Source organism: Onychostruthus taczanowskii, unplaced genomic scaffold, assembly GCF_017590055.1.
Source record: "Onychostruthus taczanowskii isolate IOZ18803 unplaced genomic scaffold, ASM1759005v1 scaffold14, whole genome shotgun sequence".
NCBI lineage: Eukaryota > Metazoa > Chordata > Aves > Passeriformes > Passeridae > Onychostruthus > Onychostruthus taczanowskii.
The window spans coordinates 13,702,550-13,726,196 of NW_024498573.1; the positions used below are offsets into that span (position 1 = coordinate 13,702,550).

The 23,647-nt window shown below is 37.2% G+C and overlaps 1 protein-coding gene across 3 annotated transcripts in view; it reads left to right on the forward strand.

Annotated features, from left to right (window-relative positions):
• Nucleotides 1-23,647, forward strand: part of TENM2 (teneurin transmembrane protein 2) — a 483,546-nt gene that overhangs the window by 173,622 nt on the left and 286,277 nt on the right. Inside the window, exon 3 of one of the 3 annotated variants that reach the window (XM_041397945.1) lies at nucleotides 21,231-21,314. The exons of the other annotated variants lie outside the window; for them this stretch is intronic. Coding sequence (XP_041253879.1) covers nucleotides 21,231-21,314 — 84 coding nt within the window. The remainder of the gene's footprint in view (nucleotides 1-21,230; nucleotides 21,315-23,647) is intronic. 3 annotated transcript variants of the gene reach the window in all.

Genomic DNA, 23,647 nt, shown 5'->3' on the forward strand with positions numbered 1-23,647 from the left:
CCCCCCGAAATAAAAGATAATTTTCTGGACAAAGTGTAATTTAATTTTGCTTGAATACTGACTTCTTAAATATTTTACTCATCATTGCTTTGCTGTGGAATCATGGAACAGCCATGTCCCTGAGCCAGCAGTGTGTCCTGGGTGCAACAGGCAGAGCATCGCCAGCAGGTCAGGGAGGTGATCCCGTCCCCTCTCCTCAGCCCTGCTGAGGCCTCCCCTGGAATGTTTTGTCCAGCTGCATGTTCCCCAGTACGAGAGAGACCTGGAGCTCCTGGAGCAGGTCCAGCAGAAGGTTTCAAAGGTGATTAATGGAGTGGAGCATCTGGGTTATGAGGAGAGGCTGCGAGAGTTGGGTACCGCCAGGAGAAGAGATGAGCCAGGGGACTTCATCCCTGTCTGTCAGTGTATGCAGGGAGTTCAAGGAGGCATTTGGATCCGGGCCAGCAAACTATCACCTAAGAAGACTTAGATGCCTTTATTTTGTTTTTTAATTTCACAAATTTACATCTCAAGAAATGGCAGATGTTTCAAATATGAAAGTGAGAGGGGTTGTTTGGCTTTGGTTTTGTTTGACATTTGATACACCAAGGAGAAATAAGGAATAATAAATGAGAGAGCTCAGCACAGGCCTCTCTACATGAGCATTAGCAAAACAGGGTGATGGACATTTTTGCAGATGTGGTGTATTTTGTTGGGTTTGCAAACATCTGTGTAGCCATATTAAAAAAAAAATCAATTTTTCTGAACTGTTGAAAACCACAATGGCTAAATTAAATATTCATTATATAATACATTGGTTATGAATGGGGAGCTTTGGTACTAAAATCTTTTGATACCCAATTTACACATAAGGGTTCACAGTTTGCCTTTGGTAAGAGCTGAGTCTAAGGTGACTTGCTGCCAGCAGGGATGGCTTCACTGAGAGACCACAGTGGAGCAAGAGGGCTTCAGAGTGGCTCATCTGAGACTGGGGATTCTGAAATGACACTCTTAATCCCTATGGATAAGATACTTGACAGTGCAGTTTACATATTCCCTCCCAGTAATCTGAAAAGTAGCCGTGACACTGGCTCCGGAGGGAGCTGCTTGGCAGCTTTCCCTGTGTGTTGAGAGGGAAGGTGCTGCAATTAGAGACAATAGGATGTGGAGCAGGAATACAGAGGAAAAGGCTGAATTTTATAAAATTCAATGTTTTCATCAATAGCTAAGCAACAACCCCCATGTAACACTGTGAATTAATTGTGGAGAGTATTTGTTGTTCTGCCACACACTCGCTGTGTAAATAAATATTACTACCAGCAGTACAGGCAGCTCTGCGTTGTGTTCAGCATTGCTGTGAAATACAGCTGTGTGAAAAGGGCACAGGAAAATTCCTGCTCCTTTTATTTCTTTCCTTGATAATTTTTCTCTCTCTTTGAAGAGGAGAAAATAAGCTTGAGGCTCCTTGCTTTTCAAACATGTGTACCACATGTAGTTGTTCCATGTATCAAATCTCTGTTTTTAAGGGTTTGTGGGTTTTTGTTTGATTGCTTTGGAATTTGTTTTGTTTTAGATTTTTGGGGGTTAATTTGTTTTTACTTTATGTTTGCTAAATTGTCCAAAGGTTTTTGTAAATAATGGTTTCCCTGACAGACATCCTAAAAATACAACATGATTCATGACAAAAACTGGAAATTATTTTAATGGTAGGAAAATAGAAATTACTTATTAGCTAATTTAGCATTAAAATATATTTGAGATTAGAGGGCTGTTAAAGCTGTGATGGGAGTATCATTCCATGTGTGCTGAAATACTGTTTGGTTTTTGTGGTTTTGGGGTCTTTTTCTGATTTTTAAATACCAAGTTCATTTTCTAAGTAGCATCTGCAGGGCAGGCCATGTATTTTTATGATGATTCTTTCAGTTCTCAGACTTTATAATGCTACCCAAAGGCATGCTGTGCTAACCTAGAAATTAGCTTTTTCTGTCTTGTCGTGTCTGAATGCCTAGATGAACCAATAATAGCCTGAAAGTACATCCAAGGTGAGCTTAGGGTTAGTAAAGTAATGGTGTCTTTGTATTCCACTTGAAAAATTTTGATTTGTGAATTAAGCAGACAAATAGCAGCTGGGATGTTTTATAGCAGGAGTTATGTGAGCTTGGAATGGGCAGACTGGGTGTACAGCCCAGTAGGAGCTTTACATCTGCTGCTGTCTCCTCAGTGCAATAAGAAATGGGGCTCTCATCATTCAGAGGAAGTGTCAGGTCTTAAACTTTGAAAGTAGCTCTCAAATTAGGCTTCTCTAGTGAAAAATAAATATAATTGAGTGCCTGATTCTGTGTGTGCATGTTCTGAATGCAGAGAGCATTATTTGCACAGTGCTGAGTACAAATGGAGACTGACAGGTTTTTTCTGTGTCCAGATGATGTTAACCAGGAGCCAAGTTAGAATATATGGCAAACAACACTGAAACTTTAAAGCCCGCACTTGGGGGATAACATGGCTTGCATTATGTCTCCTATTTGTATGTTCACTTTTCAGTCAGTCTCTTTTTTGTTCCAAGAGAAAACGGAGAAAGTCGTGCATGTGAAATGTTGGTGGAATTGTCTCCAATTGTCCCTTTCACACCTGAAGGTCAGTTTATGGCACTTCTCATCCAGGCCCAGGATGCTATTTGACCGTCACAAGGACTTCCTAAATTAGTGACAAGCAGTATACTGCAAAATAAGGACCCCTTGATACTGTTCTCTAAGTGTAGCTACAGGTGTGGAAGGAAGATTTGTAACTAATATTCCTGGAATGATTCCATTGATGGCTTTGGGAAGGATTCATTCCTCTTCACTTGGTCTGTTTGCAAACAATTTAAAAAATGTGGCACATCATCTGTTTTCCTGTCACTTCACAATAAGTTTGAGAGGTGCAAGGGAGAAGGGATTGCTTCCCTTTTTATCACATGTATTTATTAAGACTATGGCTTCTCTAGCAAGTCTCATTTTTTTTCATGTTTTTTTGAAACACTTTTTTAATGCTTTTCAACTGGAAATCTCCACTGTAAGAACAGTCATAACTAATATTTATATAATAAGCTAGTATTGATAGAGTATTTTTTAAATGTAGTGTAGCTTTGTGGTCTAAATGATTGAAACATACAGCTGAATTTTATCCCCTTTGAGTTAGGTCAGATGTTTACTTGTTGGTTTACTGGGTGATTTCTGAAAGACTTAGTGACAGTTCTTAAAAACCTAAAAAACAAAACTACATAGCACTGTCTCTTAGGATAATGAGCTCTCAAGATTATGGTCCTGAGGGATAAAACCCCTCTACAATACATTTCAGGAGTGACTTGTTAGTCCTCCATCAGGCTAGGCATCTTTCCTTTGTCTTTTCATGGTAAAGACTAAATTGCTGTAAAACATTTTATCTGGTACACCGTGCTGAAATCCTTTCCAAGAGTTCCAAATCCCTTTTAGCTACAGAAACAAATTTGAATTTGTTCTTAATTCACTCATTACAGATTTATGTCGACTGTTCCTTATCTTCATTTCTTATCTTTACAAAACTCATGTTTGGCAATTGATTCCATGTCATTTGATATCAGAGTTAAGCTGACAGGTCTGTTTATTTTTTCTCCCCTTCTCCTCACTTTGCAAGGCAGGTATTGCTTGTGTTCCTCTGGGATGCTTCACCTCTCCAAGTGTTCTGAGATGATCACAAACTGGTTAGAGATTTTTTTGTTTTTTTGGTTGTTTTCTCAAATACTCTCTCAAAAGCTGTAGGCTCAACTTGTGATATTATTGATGTGAAGATATCTGTGATGCCCAGATATTCTTTTGTCATTGATTTTAAAAAAATTGTGCACAGTTTTTCTTCTAATCGTAAATTCTACTTATAATACAGTGCCTTTTTGAAGATAAAAGCAAAATCTCTGTTAAGAATTCATCCAGTTTTAGCATAACTTTGCTTCTTTTTTTTCTCCCTTATACTTAAGGGTTTTTTTTTATTTTTCCTCTTCCTTACAGTTTCTGACTCATGTTGTGCTTTACATTTCTAATGATCAGGAATAAAAGTACAATGTATAATCTTATTCTGTTATTAACAGAATTAGCATAAAAAACCCCACAAAGAAATCATGAAAAAATTAATATAGATGTTGTCAAGATTGAAATGAAAAGCGTTTCTAACAATTAGAGTTCATAACACACAGCATGAACGTAGCAATTGTTCTGTTATGGCAGCTGACTCGATTTGATGTATATACAATTAAAACCCTGAAGAACTAATTTTTAAACATTCTTCACATATGTGAAATACTTTGCTATCCACAGGGCTTTTGTTTGGACTTGCTAAAAAGCTCTCATATATAGTGAAAGAACTTTAATGGAAAGAAATAAAATACAGAAAATTGTAATTTTTTTCAGCCAAGTGCCGAACGTGCATATTTAATCCTCTTGAGATTAAAACACTTAAAGGTGCACTTACCTTCCTGTGTGAGCATTCCCATTCTCTGAAATGAGGCTGCTTATGCTTAAAACCTTCAGCAAGGCCATATGAAAGAACAGGTTTTGTGCATTGTTAACTAAATAGTACTGATGACTATATTAAAATGAACATGCATACAGTATCTTTGACTCTGTGCCCTTATTGCTCCCATTTTTCAAATTTGAAATCTTAAAAGGAAAGCAAAGCTATCTGCAGCCTTTAGAGTACACCAAAAGAAGGGAAGCCTCTCATCATAAATATAATTACTTCAATTGCATTTTTCCACCCAGCTGGGTAATTCTGAAACTCTAACTCATGCAAAGGAGAAGAGTGAAAGAAGAAATCACACTTGGTCTCTTGTGTCAGCCATACCATAGTAGTTTTAAGGCTGTTTTATGCACGTGTACTTGCTGGTTTTTAAATCTTATATTTGTAATAAAGTTTTCATTCAGCTTCAGTGAAGTGTTGCAAGGCTCAGTTACCTGCCATACTGTACCTATTACAAGATGAAGGTTTTAATCCTTTTTTACCTGTTTTTGTAAATGTATTGCCTATTGCCTATGTACCTATTACAAATTGAAGGTTTTAATCCTGCTTTAGCTGTTTTTGTAACTGCATACTTACTGAGTTCCAGACAGGCTTTGAGACTGTATTTTTGTTATGAACTGAATAAGCATAAGTTGTCATCACATCCTGTCAGAATAATATGTAGTATTGATTCTATACATAATCTTCCAGAATATTTACAAGGGAAGGTAAATCTACCTCTACTTGGTATTGGTGGCATGATTAGACTTCTAAATCTGTGCACTGAGTTCTTAATATGGTTTTTTTTAAATGTTATTAATTATTATGGAAGTATAGCAATCCATGTCAAAGTTTATAAATGCAGTCTCTACACCTGCACTCTCCTGAAAAAAAAATACACATGTGAATATGTTGGTAATTTCCATCTGATTTTTCCCTTAATTTTTGAGTTGACAGTGCTTGAAATATTTAGTATAAGCCTTGAAGTATCAGTGGCAAGAGAAGGCTCTAAGGAGATTGCACCAGCATTTTATCATGTGGTTATGAGCACTGGAATTTTCTGTCCTTGTCTTGTTGTTCTTTTCATTATGTGCTCTGAAGTTTTGCCCCAGCCAAGCCCACAGCACTGTCTGATGCCACGCAGTGAGCTGAAGGACTGAGCTGCAGAGGTCTTCGGCTGTTTGCTAAAGCAATTTCTAGTGAGTCGTGGCTTCATACTAGCCAGTTAATTATATGTGTGGGTTACAGATCACAGCACTAGCTTGAAAATCTTAATGTCATTCTAAAAAGTTGCTTCGTGACTATTCTTTTTAAGGAAGACAACCTCTTAAGTTTAAATATGCACTAAAGGTGCACAGGCAGTAAAAGTGTGGTTATGCTGGTGCTTACTTTCCTCGTGCTGCTATACTCACACTTGGAAACCTTCTGGGTCTTTTCCTTGTTTTGCAATCTGAATTGCAGAAACACGTCCTTATCTAGGTATTCCAATATCCAGCAGCTTGTGGTTAATAGTTTTATCCCATGTTTTTATCCAAGGCCTTTTCCATCATGGATTTGATTAGGGCATGGAAGTAGATGATCTTTTGAGACCTTTCCAGCCAAACCGTTCTGTAGATGGTTGTGTGAAAAGAGGTTCTTCCAGTTTTTGATCCTGATCTCATTTCTGTGAACAAAGCATGTCAGAAAAGTGCAGGGCAAGGAAAAGGGGCTTCACTCTCTTAAAACAGGCTTGCTCCCTTAGTTTTTGGTGTCAACAATCAGAAATTCTTGCATGCCTAACAAGACTCAACTGGGCGAAAGAAAAGCACCAGTTTTGCCATAAGATTTCGTCCCAGATGATACTGCCCTAAATAAGATGCAGTTTACAGAAGTACAGAAATGACCACAAAGTTGTATACACATCTGTAAATCTTGTTCCTCTTTCAAGCCTACAACAGGTATTCAGTGGAGAAGTAACTCGCCATGCCAAGTGAATTTTATAATCATTGTGTCATTTGGAAGAGCTCAAATGTCACTGTAAGGAAATAAACAGGAAGAGGTACTACAGAGAAGCAATGTGGAATGGAAATGGGCTAAGAGGATATAAATGTAATTAGCGAAACACATTTTCATGACTAGTAAAATTAGCACCCATTTATACATGTTATACACTTGAACCCTTGTTGACACCTGAGGCTGGGAAAATATATCTGCTAATCAAAACATGTAATTATATCCTATGAAGCTGAAGTAACGCACTGAATCCTTGCTCTTCATGGTGTTAATGATTTGTGAAACTCATTTACCCAATCACCTCGATTTGTCCTTTCTTGCTGTATTTCTGTTCCCCAAAATAGTGAGGTCAGGGACATTATAAAGCAATTAAATATTAGATCTATGGAAGAGTGAGCATTGCGTAAATTGTTAGATAGTATTGATATGAGAGAAGGTGCTCTCAATAGTGGGGGAAAAAAATCCCTGGTTATAAAATAAGCAAAGCAAGATGAGTTATTAACTTGCTGGAGAGCAAAAATTCCTGTGGAGTTGTAATGTAGTGGGGTGGTTGGTGACTTCTAATTTCCCACTGGCATGACCTTACTTTGCTGCTTCAGAGCCCATATCTGCATCTAATTGAAGAACATTAAGGTCTGACACAAACATAGAGTGGGAAAAAATATAAATTATTGGGTTTTGAAGTGGTTGGGGCCTATACAGGAGAAGTACTGAGGAAAAACGGGATATAAAAAATGTTTACTACATTTACATCATGATATAACAACAGATGAATTTATTTTGGTTTACAGCCCAATTCTAAAGTAGCACTGGGGAGATGTGAGAGATGAATCAACTTAATGTAGAAGAGCAATTTATTCATTCTGGCCATAGTGAAGTGTTGCTTCACTGAAAGGGGTGCTGCCCTTTCACTGCCCCAAGTTCTCTTGCAGATTTTTGGTTGTTTATGTGGGTATGTAGCAAAAGTGAGAATTGAGAGAGGGGAAGGGGGTAAGGAGGGTTTAGACAGAGTTTTTTGTTGATTGAAAGTACAACCAGAAGTTAACTTATTCACAATAGCATTAAAATCATCTTCAGTTCTTGCAATTCAACAAAATCTTCAGGCTAGTTAAATTGTAAGGATTGTTGTAAAAGGGAGAAATGTTTCTGCTGATGCTATCCATCTTGATTAAGCAGCTCTGGCAGGTTCTTTTAAATAACCAGTCCTAAATACTCCTTTTAGCCACTTTGGGTTTCTAAATCTGCCTGTCTTAGATGAACCAAACAAGAAGAGTTTTTGTAACAATGCTGCTTTACCATTCTTCACTTGCACCAGTTTTACTGGCATTCAGTGGGAACACTCACTTTCTATGAAAGGCAAGATAATTAAAATTTAAACTGAATAAACATGGTATCCGTAATGTTTATTAATCATGAAGTTCTGTGAAGAACAGTGTAGTATAAAAGTAAATTGACTAGTACATATATATTAGTATATTTAGTATTAAGAGATTTCTTAGAAAACTGGAAATGAGCAGAAAATTTACTGCTTCTAATATTTAAAGGTAAATTAATTCAATGTATCATAGTTCTGTTGATATAATCTTCCTTTGTACACTAATTTAATGTAAGGGAAGCTGTGGCAATATTTGCATGTTGTATTTGCTATATGCAATGTAGGTACTGTCCTAACCTTCCCACTTAGAAGCATTGTTCTTATAGTTTTAAAGGAGGACTTGTGGAAAACCACAGATGTTTTGAAAAAACACACAATTTAAGTCAAGAAAATTTATTTTAGAAAACCTGCTGTTCCTACCTTGAGGTAAGATTGGAGAGTCTAAATAAGTTATGAAATAAATAGAACTGGTATGGTAATATGTAATTCTGCACTGAATCTGTACATAAGACATCTAAGGCAGAAATGTTATGTTAATTACTATTGTGCATCTACTGGAATTGCTGTAGGTGTTCTTTCAGTGTGTTCTATTTGTGATGGGATATCTGGTAAATCCTCTAAGCTGTAACATTTACAGTAAAAGATATTTCAATGTTGAGACTATTGTAGTTGTCCATTTAAAGTCCTTAGGTATGATTTTTGAGTATGAATTTGTAACTTTCTGCCCCTGTATACACTGCTTACCTCAAACCAGTGATGTGTAATGGAATCTGAATACCTTTGCAAGGAGTGGGCTGCTTGGACATTCAGAATCCAGAGCAATGCCAGATGGATTAGGTGAAAAGCAGTGGAAGCTCAGTCACAGACCTTGAGCTCTCTTCAGAGTGAGTGGTTGCCTGGACTGTACTACTCACACCTTAACACAGCAAGGGTTGCTCATGCTTAGTGACATTTAAATTTAACATTTTTCCTTGATTTATCCATTTATATTACCCAGCCATGCAAGAACTTATTTTTTTTTAAGGGAGGTTGTTTTTGCACTCTGTTCTGAAGATTAAAAGAGCAAAGTGTCCAGCACACAGCTTTAATCCACTCAGTGCTGTGTCATGTTGTGCTTAGTGAAGCCATATTGCAGTGAAGTGCTTGATTTTCCTCCTGGAGTCAGCAGAGAGTGGAAGATGCTTTTAGATATTTTCCAGAGGAAGACCATTCTGTCATGAATTCACTCATTTAAGTTAGGTGAACAAGACCTCCCTCTGAACACATCTCAGTAATGTTTATTTCTCTCATCTGACTGTAGAGAATAGATTTGGCTTCTCTGTAAAGAATCAGGCCATGGTCTAAGTGCCTAATTTAGGTAAAGATCCCACCCATATGGACTTTTAATGCATGCGCGACATGTGGACCAGTAAGTAAGAGCTTAAAATTATTTTCTTAGTGCTAGATGGTGAAAGGAAAGGTTACAAAGATGAACTTTGAGATATTTGTTTGTGAAAGGGCTGAGACATTGCTCACTTGAACCTTCCAGAAGTGATGTTTCACCTTGTAGCTGTCCCTTTCTGTGAAGTATCACTGTCGCTGTGATTTGCCTGATGGCCTCTGTGTGCCAGATGATATCTAGGGTTTGTCATGACTGGCAATTAGGATTTGATATGTGGACACTTAAAAAGTTCCAAATGCTTATGATGGAGTAAGACCACCAAGTAATTGGGAGAGACTAGTGAAGATGTCAGAGTGCCCTTGGTTGCATGATCAATGTTTGTGTGAATTGTACCAGGATACCCTACTTGGTGAAGTTCCTGCATCCAGAGGTGAGCTAATGAATTTGCAACTTCCTCTACGAAACAGAAGTTCTGCTTTGTCGTAGTTCCAAGCTCTGTTTGCTGTCTCCTTCAGAAGAGTGCTGGTTTTACAGCTCAGTGCTTCTCTGTGTTGGAACGGGGTCAGCAGCTGTATGGATTTTCTCAGTGATAAACATAACTGTGTCCAGGAAAGATCCAGGTTTAAATTCTAGTTTCAAAAGCATGCCTTTGCTGTATCTTATTGAATACAGCTCTTGGCCATGGGTGACTGGTGGCATGTTTAATGTCCCGAGTTAATGACCCAACCTACATCAGAGGTGTTGTGATAAAAGCAATGACAATTGGAGGATCACTGCTGGGCTGAGCCACAGTCTGTCCACTTTGAGAAAACAGTGACCTTTCACTTGACTCATCTCTTCCTGCCTTTGTGTCATTTTCTCTTATTTGGCAGATATTACAGAAATTGAAAGCGGAACTTTTTTTTTTTTTTCTGACTGATGTAACTTGGTCCTATGGCTAGTACTAAAAAAGAAAGTCTAAAAAAAAATTACTGGCATGTGAAAATTCTTATTATGTTCTTAAGTTTATCTCTTGTCATGGTTTTACATCAGCTGGCATAGAAGCTGTGTGCAGTATTTTGTACATGAATATGCTTGCCTTCCATGCTTTGGATCTGCTGAACAACAGGCATGTGTTCAGGATTTGTGCCCTGCACAAAGAGAATGTAGGAGCTTGTGCAGAGACTGCCGTGCCAGGAGTGCAAGGGGAGGAAATACAGCCTCTGGACAGGCCAGACCCCTTCCTCCCACATTCTAAACAGAGCCTTAGTGTTTGGGCAGTATCTAATCTGTGATCTAAAGGATGTGTGATGTGTCCAGTTTATTTACCTTGAGGAATAAAATGCTCAGCTGCACCTATTACAGTCTGAATGTATTTCTTCAGGACAGTCCTCTGATTCGTGGTCCTTGGAGCTTTTGAGCTGGTTTTCTTTTTTCCCAGGCCTAACAGAATTCTAACCAGTAATGTTTGTTTTCTCACCTTCTTGGCTGTCTTTTCAGGTCTTTGATTCCAGCTTTTCCTGAAGGTTTTGTAGTTTGTTGCTCCATTATGTGCAACATGGAGTGTGCAGTGGAAAACTAGCTGTGAACATGAGGTGGTTTTTGTAGGAACATCTAGACTTGAGACTTGGATTTCTGTTTACACCTAAGGTCATTCTTGTGTTATTTGTATTTTTTATCTCTGACTTCTTCCTGAGCTCCTACTTTTGCCTCCAGCTCTGCTTCTCTCCTCTCATGCTGGGATTGGCAACGAGACACTACTAAGGCAGTTTAATTGCTCCTATTCATATCCTAATGATTTTTCTCTTATTTCTGAGATTACTCTGACCCATTTATTGCTTTGTTCTTCTTTACATGACATTTATGGACAATGATGGACATGTAAAAAATGGACAACCATTGAAAATTTTCAAATGTCAGCCTGCTTCAAATACTATTTAACACTTCTAAAGTTCAAATCGCTACTTGGCCTTTTCTTGCTTCCTTTTTAATGAAGACTGAAACGTCTTCATTCTGTTCCCAAAAGCAGAAGCATTTGATGTAGATTAACACTGACTCTACTTTTCAGACACCCTTCTTCATCCCACAACAGACCATGTATAGGATCAAATGGCATCATTTTGATCAACTAAAATATTTGGAGATAAGCTGTCTGTGATCTGTCTTATGCTTTTGGCATTTCCATAGTAATATATGTGGAGGTGGAGAAAATCTGACTTATACATGTTTTCCCAGTCATGATTTGTCATTATAAGTGAAGATTCTTTTAGGTAATGTAGTCAACACAATTAAAGCTAAAAGGCAAGTTTGGCATAACCCCAGCTTTAGCCTTTCTGAAATATCATTTATACAGAGTAACATGAAGTTCTTAATTGCCAAGATTTATAAGAAAATACTTCAGTATGCACTGATATTTCACTTTATACACAAGTAGTTGTGTATGATGCCATAATTTTGGGGTGTGTGTGTGTGTAACAGAGGACAGAGTGTTTTTCTGGAATTTTCTGTGGGAAGTCTGGAAATTCTGTGTAATAGCACTGTCTTGTGCTATGGTTTAGATGGCTTTTATCTATCCACTAGAAGCTATTTCAGGATAAATTGACAACCTGCACTGTGTCTTTTTACTCAATCACCTCTGTGTGCAGAGTGCCTGTAGTGTTTTCAGAGCAGCGCTTATGATAAGGAAAAAGTAGGCATAAATGGGCTGCTGAGAATTTATTGGGAGTCCTCATTCTGTTGATCAGGAGCTCTGCCAACACAGTGACTCCACTGCCTGTTTAGTGAGCAGGTAGAGCCTTTTCTAGCAGAGTATTTCTCCTCCTCAGAGATAAAAAGGGTAGAATGAACAGGAGCTGAGACAGCTTGTCACTGCTGAATCTTGTCCTGACAGCTGCCTTAGCAGAATGCATTTGATAAACTGTGATTGACAAAATACTTGAAAACTGCAGCTTAAAACTGAATTTCTGGAGAGTGTGAAAGTAGACAGGATAAAGTAAGAATAGTCTTGTGAGCACACAGAGCTGTCATCACGCACATAACTCTCTTTAAATTTGAAAAACAGAAAGCTGTAGGGAAACCTAGACTGTCCTAATATAATTATCAAGATCATTACTGAAATTGAGCCTTCATTTGAAGCTAGGTCCCGTGCTTGTTTACTACACAAAATCTAATGTAATTTAATTCGGTGGTAGACAAGGGGCAAAACAAGCAAAAAGAAAATCAGCTATGGATTGCTGTGAACCTTTGGAGTCCATACATAAATTTTGAAGTTTTATGGTCCATTTTCATACTAAGAAAGAATTGGCAACAGTGGACCTGATTTCCCTGACTTTACATTTGTGGTCTGAGAACAATTAGTTACCACTAACTGCAAATTAAGCTCATCACTTCCCAAAAAGAAAACCCTTTTAATGCGTCTTCTCCATGATTGGAAGCACTATTTTCTTAGGGGGCCTTTCTGCTGTATTTCAAATCAATGTAATCTCCTTAATAGTCTATATAAAATGTTATATGTTGTGCCACAAAACTCTGAAAATTAATTACATCTCTCCTGTATAAATACTGGGATGATTTTCAAAGTACTTGTGTGTATATTCATTTACAAACAGAAGAAGGGGAGTTACTGCCAGGACTGCTGACTGCAGAGGGCTGTGGCAGTGAGCAGAGCACAGACTCTGTTGGTTGGAATCATTACACTGCACCACCACTTGATGCATTTGTTGGTGTTTATTCTATTTTTCATTTGCATTTAAATTCCTGTGAAGGAAAGATAAGATAGAGGTAAACAAATGATGTTTATTTGCTCTTCAGTTGAGCTCCTACTAGACATGTGACTTAGAGAGAGAAAACATTGGGGAAAAACGCCTCAGCATCCTCTGCAAAGCATCACACCTCCATTCATCCTCCAGCAGACTTCAAAAGACGCTTCCCTCAGGTTTTAATGAAAACATAAATCAACAGGGAGTAACTAAAAATACACTTAAAGTTAACAGGAAACTAGGTCAATCACCACATGACTCAGTATTTGTAGCTTGGATAAAACACATTGCAGTGTTTTTCACATCATAAATAGCCTTCTGGCAGAAGAGAAAGTATTGTCTATGTTTATTTCCTATCCCTTCTGAGTCAGGGCGTGTAATGCTTTCTCTGTAACTCTGCACAGCATGAAGCTGTGATGTGTTTGGGTTGTCTGTCTTGTCCAGGGCAGTTTTTCTGCTTTTTGTACAAACTGGGCACTGAGGGCTCCATTCCATCAGGAAACAGATGAGTGTGTTTGTATGGTCCCTTCCTGTGCTTTGCTGTTCTGTTCATGGTGCAAACTTAATTTTGGTGGTTTTTAGAATGAGCAGAAAATACTGAACAGAATAAACAGAAAAGTACTGAAGTGATTGATTTCTGTATGGCAGTGTAGTAAAGACAAATATGTTGAAAATTCCCTGATTAATCTCAGAATGTGAATGGTAGGTGTGATGAACAGTAGATGAAATGGCTAAATATTGAGGAATTATGATGGGCTTTGAATTGTCTATTAAGATAAAGGAAAGTTATGGAAGGAAAACTATGTTAGCAATATTACTATAATGCAAACAAACCTCTTCTTATAACAAAACTAGGAAGCAGTAGGAAGTTTACTTAAAGAAACCAGAAAATATTGTCACTGCCACTGTAGAAAGCTGTGGAAGGTCCATAACATTGAACAATATGTTGAATTCTCATTCTTTCTTTTAAAGAATCATACAGTTGAACTGCAAAAGGCAGTGAGATGACTTACCCAAAGTATGGCATAGTTTCCTTGTGAAGTATAACTTTAATATTCTTTAGTGTAAAAACCACTGGTGACATTACTGGAGCCTCTGCTGCAGTGAATGACACAAAAAATGTGAAAAAGGAATGATTGCTCGCTGCCTTTTACCTGTATGGAAACTATTCAGCATGAAATTAGCAAATGGCAGATCCAAAATGAGCAAAAATCTACCTCATATACATTCAGGGCTTCTTGTCCCTGGACGCTGTAAATACTAACAATTTACACTGGCTCAGAGCCAGACTTGAGGAACTGATGGAAGAAAAATTCAACTACAGCTGTTGAATAAAATTTTTAGGAAATTGGAGAGGCAAGCTCCTGGAGTTGCAGAGGATATTCTCAAGTATTACTTTCATGTATTTATTCTAGTTTTCTACTTTTCCCTGGGCTAGAGAAGTGATAAAATATCTTTGATATGATTCACTACAGGTTGTACTTACATTTTCATCAAAGAGTCCTGAGAATAGTTTTGTTTCAAAGCTATAGGTGATCTCATTATAGAGGCTGAACAGATATTTGGTGAAGTTTGAGACAGAAATCTTGTTCTTCACATCTTTTTCCCCAGCAAAAAGCACAGTGAAGCAGTAAGCTTCTCTTCTTGAGAGTTGTTTGTCAGTTCTTAATTCTTCAAAATTGTTTACAGGCACAGATGACAAATAAGACCTTACAAACTAAATTACTTGAAAACTGTAATTTGATTTTTTTTTCACTAGTAGAACTTGCTGTAGAAAGACAAGAGAGATCAGTAAGTAAAAGTACGTTTAAAGGTGGTTGAGTCTCATCAGTTAATTAACTTGCCATAGCAATTTAAAGACAAACAATAATTCGTAACAGTGAAGAACATAAATGAATAATGAGGAAGACAGATGCTGAAGTTATTACTTCAAGAGCTTTGTTTTGTTTTGTGAGGCAGTGCTATTGCTAGAACACTCATCTCAATCACTTTCTTTGTATTTTTAGGAGCTTCCTTGGTTTTAAATGAGCAATGAGCTACAGTGTTAGAGGCAGACAGGATGTTGTAGTGTCTGTGGGATATTCAGGTTGTTGGAGGAAATCAAGAGCAGCAACCTTTAGTTTTTCCCTAATTCTATAAAAGAAATGGTCAGAAAACTTTTACTGATTGATTTATCCTCTCTTTACAACTTCAACCTGAAAAATAAGGAGAAAAATTATTTTTATGGAATTACTTCTAGGATTTAAACTGATTTTAATGTTCTTGATAAAAATTATTTATGCAGTTTTGTGTGGTGCCAAAAGTGAGGAAAAAAAGCAGTGGGTGCCTTAATTGAAGTGTTGAGTGGTTTTAGTACAGTGCATGTGGTCTGCTCTACATTTTTAGCTTTGTACCTGACAGCTTCTGTTGTAAAATTTCATTCATGTGAATTTTGTCACCAGATTTGGGAAAGGATAACCAGTTTAGTGACTTAATTTTGCTTTTAACAGTAGAGTTACTGATCTTTCCAGGTGTTAAGTTTTTGATCTAAAAGCATAGTAATTGGCACAGAGTCAAGTGGTTTTTTGTGAGAGGCTTGCATGGAAAAGGTTTTAAAGAAAGAGAAAGCAAGCATGGAGAACCTTCAGTTGCTACTTGTAACTTTTCTTAATTTTTGATAAATTGTTCCCATGAGAATTGTGATTTATATCTCTATAATTATTAAATCATGACTGGTAACTGAGTCATTGGTCTGGATGGGACTACTGAACCGTTCCTAACAGCATGAAGTAATCGTTGTTGATTGACCTTTACTTCAAAAGGCAAAGTAAAACCAGAAGGAGGAAATGTTGGGAAGTTTCAATTAGAGTTTTACTTTTTGTGTGAGTCAATGACCATGTTGAATTAAGAGGCAGTTATGAATATTTTAGACATTAGGGCTTGGCTCTTCAGGGGAATTTGAGAAGATTTATCAAAATTACCAGATACATAGTGACATGATCTTAATGTGATATTGTGAAATTGATTGACACTCCTATGTAGACATAATCATTTGGACTTAATAGGCTGTATTTAATTCTTTTGGGAGATAAGACTAATAGAAATAATTTAATTTGACTTAAATAAATTACTTGAAATTTAGGTTCAGTTAACTTTGACTTCGTAGTTGTAACAGTCTTCTACACAAAGAAATGGACACATCTCTGCATTTTAAGTGCTGATCTGAATTATGCATGTCACTGTGATTTTTATGGTAGAAAGACATCCCAATGCTTTTAGTACTCCATAGGAAATGAAAACAAAAAATGTAAGTATTTTAAATTTTATTTTCTGTGTTGTTGTCTCTAGTGTAGCTAAATACTTGCCTTGTTCTCTGTAAAAGGCATGGGTAGTACCCTTAGAAGACCAGCTCCTTGTACAATTGGTCTGTTGCTGGTCATACTGATAACATTTAGGAAATTTTAAATTGCAATGCAAGTAAAAACTTCTTCTGACTCCCATTTTATTACCTTACCTTTAGGCTGAGGAGAGAGAAAATGGTGTATTTGCTGTGGAGTTCACTGAACTAAAATATGCTTTCAGATATCCTTGAACTGCATTGGAGCATTTTCCTTTGTAGTGTTTGTCAATTCTGCAGGAACATTGAGTGTGTGTTAACATATTATTTTGTGGAAGTATACTCTTAAATATGTCTTGTGGGTGTTTTGCATGGGAGAATAATTGTGCTTGAGAGCTGCCAATACATGCTGAAGGTAAAGCTTTTTAAGCCTAATTGAGTTGTTGAATGCACTTTGGAGGAGAGAAAACCGAACACAACTTTCAGAAAAGATCAAACAAAACACTGGATATGAAATGTGCAATAGAACATAATGGAGTAATACAGCAGAGAGTAATTCTGTCAAGACAATATGGGAAAAGAAAAATTGTGTGGCCTTTTTGTTGCAGAACAGCTCTTATTCCCATACCTTTGTGCACGACTTTTGTATTACTGGGGTTTTTTTCTAACTGGAGGTGGTGTGCATAGAGGTTGAGTACTGGGTGAGTCCCACCTGCCCACCAGGCATGGTCTGAAGTATTAGGGTAGAATGTGATAGGGAAAAAATCCTGGTTTTTTGAGGGCAGAGTAGAGCATTGATCTGTCTGGTACTGAGAGAGTCTGTCAGTTGCTGTGGGCTTTCTCCTGTTCCTCACTCATCATAATGATGAGCAATAATCATTGGGCAAATAACAATGAAAATGCACTGAGCTACCAGCAGAGGAGATACCAGCAGAGGAGAAACTTCTGCTGACAGAAAGTGGTCAGTAGAAAGGAAATCAGAGATATCTGGGAAAAGTCTCAGCCACACAGGTGTGACAGGAAAGGAGCAAGGGTTTATTACTGGATGTTCTTGTGTAAATACAGGGAGGGAGGGAAAGCAGCTTGAGAAATTCAGGCTATTTATTTGTAAGGCTTTTTTCAAGGTTTCTGAAGTGCTACTTTATAAAAATAAACCAGCTTTTTATTGTATATTACTAGTAAAAATTGGGTTATGCCACTTTGATAAATAGAAGAGGAAAAATGAGAACAGAGCTTAGGAGGATATTTAGGCTCAGGCCATATTTAATGTTCCACAGTCATTTTTTAGATCAGTGTTGACTGAGAGACATAAGACTTATGGGTGGAGGAATCAACTCTTACAAAATGTAAGAAAGCTTTCATACGTACAAAAACCCCCAAACAGCCCAACCATAAACAATGTGCTGTCATCTTGCAGGGTGGAGCACATCTTACATGATTGGTTACCCAGCTTTTAGTGATGCCAGTTGGAACATGCTAAACAGCAAAATGCCAGAATACCTGTGAGCTAATAAGATTGGGAATTTGTAGTACATAACAAGTATCTGTTTAAACCATGAAGGGAAGAATTTCAAAGGAAGAAAACAACTGGGGATGAGGGGAGAGGAGGGATGCTTGCTCCTGGATTGCTGATGGCTGTGAGTAGTTGCTGGGACAGCTCAAAGAGGGACTAGAACTAAGAACAAGAGGATATTTGGATATTTGACAGCCTCTTTCCTGGGATAAATACATGTCCTGTGGGGCCAGGTGTACTCTGCACTGAGATACTGAGGAACAGAACCTCTGGCTGCTGGTGTCCAGAGGTGCCTCCCAATTGTGGTAGGGAATTTAGAGAAATATTTAAAATATGCAGAAGGCAAAGAGCTGGTCCAAACTCCATATTCCTCATGGGAGGGAAGGTCAGGAATTTCAGTGGCTGTTTTCTCAGTTTTCTAATGGTGCTGCCAGGATTGGCACTGGTGTCTAAAATCACCTGTGTCAACATTGGATTTTGATGGGGCTTGAGACAGCAAACCAAAAACTGCTGCTCACTCATCTTTGAAAGGCAAGGACAGAAAACAGGTTTCTTTCTCCCTGCCAGTTACTGTGGGAGGGGTTGTAATTTCAAGGGAATGTATAGGAGGAGCACAGAAAATTCACACAGGTTTTACATTTCCAGATATAGCTGTGGTGTCTGATAGGGACTAAAATTAACTTAATGTTCTAAAGATTTACTTACAAAAGATTTTCTTTTCCTAATTTTTTGTAAGGCCAAAGATTGTAGGTCATAGTCTGCTCTTTCCTTTCTGATAATTGCAAAATCCATTACCGTCCCTTCAAGATGTTTTTTTTTTTTATAAAAGGCTGTACTAAATCTGAATAAAAGCCTAATAAGTAGATTAGTTAGAAGAATAGTCCTCCGGAGGATGGTTGATTCCAAGTGTAGCTGCTAGAGATAACCCTAAATGCAATTAGGTTTAACTCCCTGTGAGTGTCAAAGGAAGGTAATACCCACAGAGACTTCCCTTCAGATGACACTATTTTAAAGTGTCTTAACATTGAAATATTCTTTCCTTTGGGCATTGGTGACAAAATTATTACTATTTTTTTTTAATTTTTGGAGAAACAGTGCTTGGCAACTTGAGCTTTAGCTATTAGTTTTAGGTGCTTCCCATAAAAAGTGGGATGGTTCAGCTTCCTTGGGTGAGCAGTTTATTGTCCTCATCTGTGTCCTTTATAAGAATAAAATCCATCCCAAGATGGCCACAGAGAGGCAAAAGAGAAAATAGCAAATTCAGTAACATACACAAGCTTAAAGGGTAATGTGATAAAATGTCAATAGATGAATTGTTGATGGATTAATTCTGGTTTTCCTCATAAAAGAGAAATAAAAGCTAAAGCTTGTATTAAAACAGAAATAGAGACATTAAAGATTTCGAAACTTTTCATATTATGGGAGGGACATAACAGAAATAGAATAATTGCAAACTACTAAAATGGTTTAATTTAGCTGTAAGTACTGCAGAAGAGTTGCACTGTATTTAAGAGTTTGGTTCTATTTTCACATAGAAAGAGAAAAGGGAAAAAAGCTTAGTGAAACAGTAATTCCATTACTTCCTCTTTGATATATTCCTGCATATGCATGTGTTTAGTTATATTTCTCCCGTTTTTAAAGCGTGAACATAATATCAACTTTTAGTATTTGGTTTTGGGGGAAAATTGCTGGTAATACCAAAACAAGACATTTGCAGTAATTTTTTATTTACTAGCTTTTTTTACATTGAAATCCAGAGTGCTCTGCCCTTCAGATTTCTTTGCTTGACTTGGATATTGTTCTTTGAATTCTCTTTCTCGATAAGTGTTCCTGAAATTTTTTTTTTCCTTTCTCGTTTTTAAATCAGAAGTCTGTACCATAAAAGTAAAGCTGAACTAAGATGTGAGCCAAAGTACCCAAAAATATCTTATAGTTGTACCTTAGCAAAATTTAACTTCATGTATGGCAGGGAGACATTGAGCCAGTTCAGTAAATTCTGCCTGGTTTTTAGTGTTTGTAACTTGTCCCTTGAAATTCCTTTCCCCTCAAGCCAGAGATGTAAGACTCAGAAGCTGTCATTCTTTCACATTATTCCACATGAAGCAAAGCATTTTTGCTCCTAACAAATAGCTAATTTGTTGTCTAGCGTGCAAAATGGTTTGTTCTCTATTGTTTTGGTCAGCTCTTTCTTATTTGTGTCAATGTGTTGCCTTTTGCCTTTGTATATAATAAATTGCTTTGTCTACAGAACATATTTTCACTGTTGATTTGTTTAAGTGTTGGGTGAAAGATTAAATTATTATCTTATAAATATTATGAAGGATTTGAATGTGAGATGCACCAAGTAAAATTATTTTCCAGTGCAAACTTACAGACAGTGAAAAACAAGAGTTCCAGTGACCATATATTAATTATTGGTCTTCTTGTCTTGCTGATTTTTGCAAGGAAAATCATGTACATAAATAAAAATAGGTTTTATATTTCCTGTTTACTGCATCTGAAAATTTTCCTAATGTCATTATGAAATTTAGTAATGCTTCTCAATTGATTTTGAGCTTTGCAAATGTAAGAGGACTCCCTCATTATGTCATGGTTTCAAAATCCAGGATTATTTTAATTCCTTTTTTTTAGTCTTAGAGAGAGTAAATTCAAAAGTAAAGGGTTGGGGTTTTTTTTGTTTGTTTGTTTGTTTTTTGGGGTTTTTTTTTTTTTGTATGCATGTATTAATATTGTTTTCTTAAAGATGGAGAGTTTTTATGAAACAGAAAAGAAAAAAAACCAATCTCCTTGCAACAGTAGAGTTTTACTGGTTCCTGTCTAGTTGAGATGCAGTAGAATGAGCTTGATTATGTTGAGTCAATGTAAATGTCATGATGCTGCTGCAATAAACTTGTAAGAAATTATTATTACAGCTGAAAGTGTCCATTTTCCAAATTTATCTTAGGAGTCTGTTTTTAGGGAACAAAAATTATCTTTTAAAAGAATGTAATGATATGGATTTGACTATAGGAGTAATGGATAGTACACTGAAAATAAGTGAGTATGAGCTTAAGCACCTCCTCTACAGCCTGCATGGAAACTCTGCTGGCCTTTGGGTAAAGTTCTACCCAAAGAGATTTTAGAGAGGTTTTTATGCACTCAGGTCTTTTTGTGGTGTATGATGCTGACAGTGGGTATATGGACTGCCTGCAAAGTAAGATTGCACCAAACTGCTGCTACTCAATCTGCCTTTTTATGTCATTGATAACAAGATAAAATAATTCTTAATCTCTAGATAATGAAGAGTAATGTATTTTACTGACTACTGAGGAATGCTTTGGGTGGGAGGAGGTGAAACATTCTATTGGCTGTGTTGTACCAAAGATGAATGGAATGGAAGCAAAGAAGGAAAAGAGCCATCTCTAAAATGTTATTTGTTTTATTTCATTTAGATTTTCACACACACCTTTCTGAGAAATTGAAAGACAGACAGACAAGCTGGCAGCAGCTGGCTGAGACAAAGAACTCTCTAATACGTAAGGTTTTTATTTTGCTTAAACTGTATTCCTTGTAAACTTAGAACCTAGTTTAGAACTTGTGTGTTGTGCAATGCTTAATCTTGTTCTGTGTATGTTCTGCTTATTATGTGTTGTGGTATTTTGGTGGTTGTTTCTTTTTTTTTCTTCCTGGGTGTTTCTATTCTGTTGAATAAACCTGATCTCTACTACTCATTTCTATCTCATTGTTGAGTATGACCTTCCAGGTTGGATTGAGCTAATTTAGGGGTTTTTCATTGGGAGACTGGGTTGGGTGATGAAGGAGCTGTTTTCCCTGACCTGATCATGCTTCATGGTGTGGGGCTCATTCCATGAGAGGAGGAGAGCTACGACATGGAAGAGCTGCCAGCTCTGGGTAGCCACAGGCATAATTCTAAACCAAAATGGTACCTGCACCTGTATTTTCCCCAAGGCAATTGCCTTTGTTGTATTCCATTGTTAAAGGTTTGCATGGGACACAAAGTTTCTTCAGAGATTGTTCTGTCAGCCTTTTGAGTGAAATATTTAGTGATGACTCTGTTCATCTTCAGTCTTGATTTGAATTCCTTTGTTCTAAGAGATTCAGACAGCCACACTTGATGTGCCCCTGAAGTTTTGTATCTTAGGGGCTGTGCAAATCAGGGAGTTGTGTTGGTTTTTGTGGGATTGTAGGGAACTGTGCATTGCTAGCCAGGGGGTTTTGAAGTAACACTGTTCCCCACTCACACTCACATTTTGCTTCCCTGAGAGTAAAACTCCTCTGGGAGGAAGAGGATGTTTGGGAAAAAACCTGCAATGCACTTTTTTAGAAAAAGGAAAAGTTGCCAGGCTGTATAATATAAATCAAAAGACATCTCAAGGAATTTTAGTACAAAGATAATGATTTGGTGACATCTTCCTCTTGATATTTCTTGAATTCAAGAATTTTTTTCATTAATTGGATATGTACAAAAACTATAGTATCAGCTGGTTTTGATAAAGCCTTTTTTCCTTGACTTGGCAAACTTTATCTTGTGTTTGATTGCCTAAAGAGATGAAAGATGGATTTTGTTATTTCATTCTTTTCTTCCACTCTACCTCTGACCTAGTACATACATGAAAGATGTTTTTCTGTTTGGGCTCTTTTTTTAAGCACTTAAGTAAATGCTTTGCAAGATGAGGGCCCTAACCAGAAATAATAAATACTCTGGTTTCTTAATATTCAAATGAGACATAAACTGAGGTTTTCTCACCACCCTCATATTCTGATGTACTTCTTTCCATAGTTCCTTGCTTTTTGGTAAAAACTCATGAATGGCATTATTCTTTGAATCTCAAACAGTGTCTGGGCAAATACTGGAATGGTTTCTTAAATCAGGTTCTGGAAAGGACTGAGCATCTGTGACCATTTCCTAGTCAGTGCAGCCCATGAGTGTTCAGGGTATTTTCAAACAGCAGATCAGCAGATTGTTGTGTTTCCATGCTTCTTAGAAGAGTGGGAGCCAGAGCTTGTGGTAGAGTAATTAAATTTCCATAGTGTTGATGTACAGTGCTAAAAACTGCCCAAGGTGGTGTGTGTATGGTTGTTAATAAAGATGAAATTAATAAAGAACAGAAATGATCCTGTACATATCCCTGCATTTCTGAAGCATTCATGATTATTGGTGTTGCAGGAGGATTTTGGCACAGGTGAAATGAGTAGGTTATTATATTTAGGCTGTACTAAATCTCAAAGAATAATGCTTGAATGCATTTTCCAGGGTCACAGAAAGGTTTTGCCTAACAAATTGCATCCGAGTGAACAATTCGAAGCTTTGAGGCTTTTATAGAAACAAAATACTGTTTCTCTTTGGTTTGCTTCTTTTTCCTTGCAACCTGATACTCTTCCCAATTCAAACAAATTTGATTGATCCATTGCTTTCAGTTTTTGGTACTGTGTTTGTTCAGGGTTCTAGAAATTAAGAAGAATGTGAAAATGTACTAATAGCTATATCACAACTCAAAAATACTTGGTGCTTGCTATGGGCTTGATTTAACATGCATTTAAGAAAATAATTGAACTGAGACAAGCAATAGGAAAGCAGTACCTTTTATTACTTTTATGAGTCTAATTTCCTGGACATGCTAAATCTGATCTTAGTAGTGAAGTAGTTTGTTGAAAGCTCTAAATATGGTGGGAAAGGTGCAGTGAGTTTGCTGACCCAGATGTGCTGCCTGGCAATATCAGCCAAATCTTTGATGTTAATAATTCCAGGGACTTGACCAAAAGCAAGCTTCATCTCTGCTCCTTTTAAACAGTGCCATAGGATTTTCTACATCAATCTGGATGCTGCCAAAACCAGACAGATGGCACT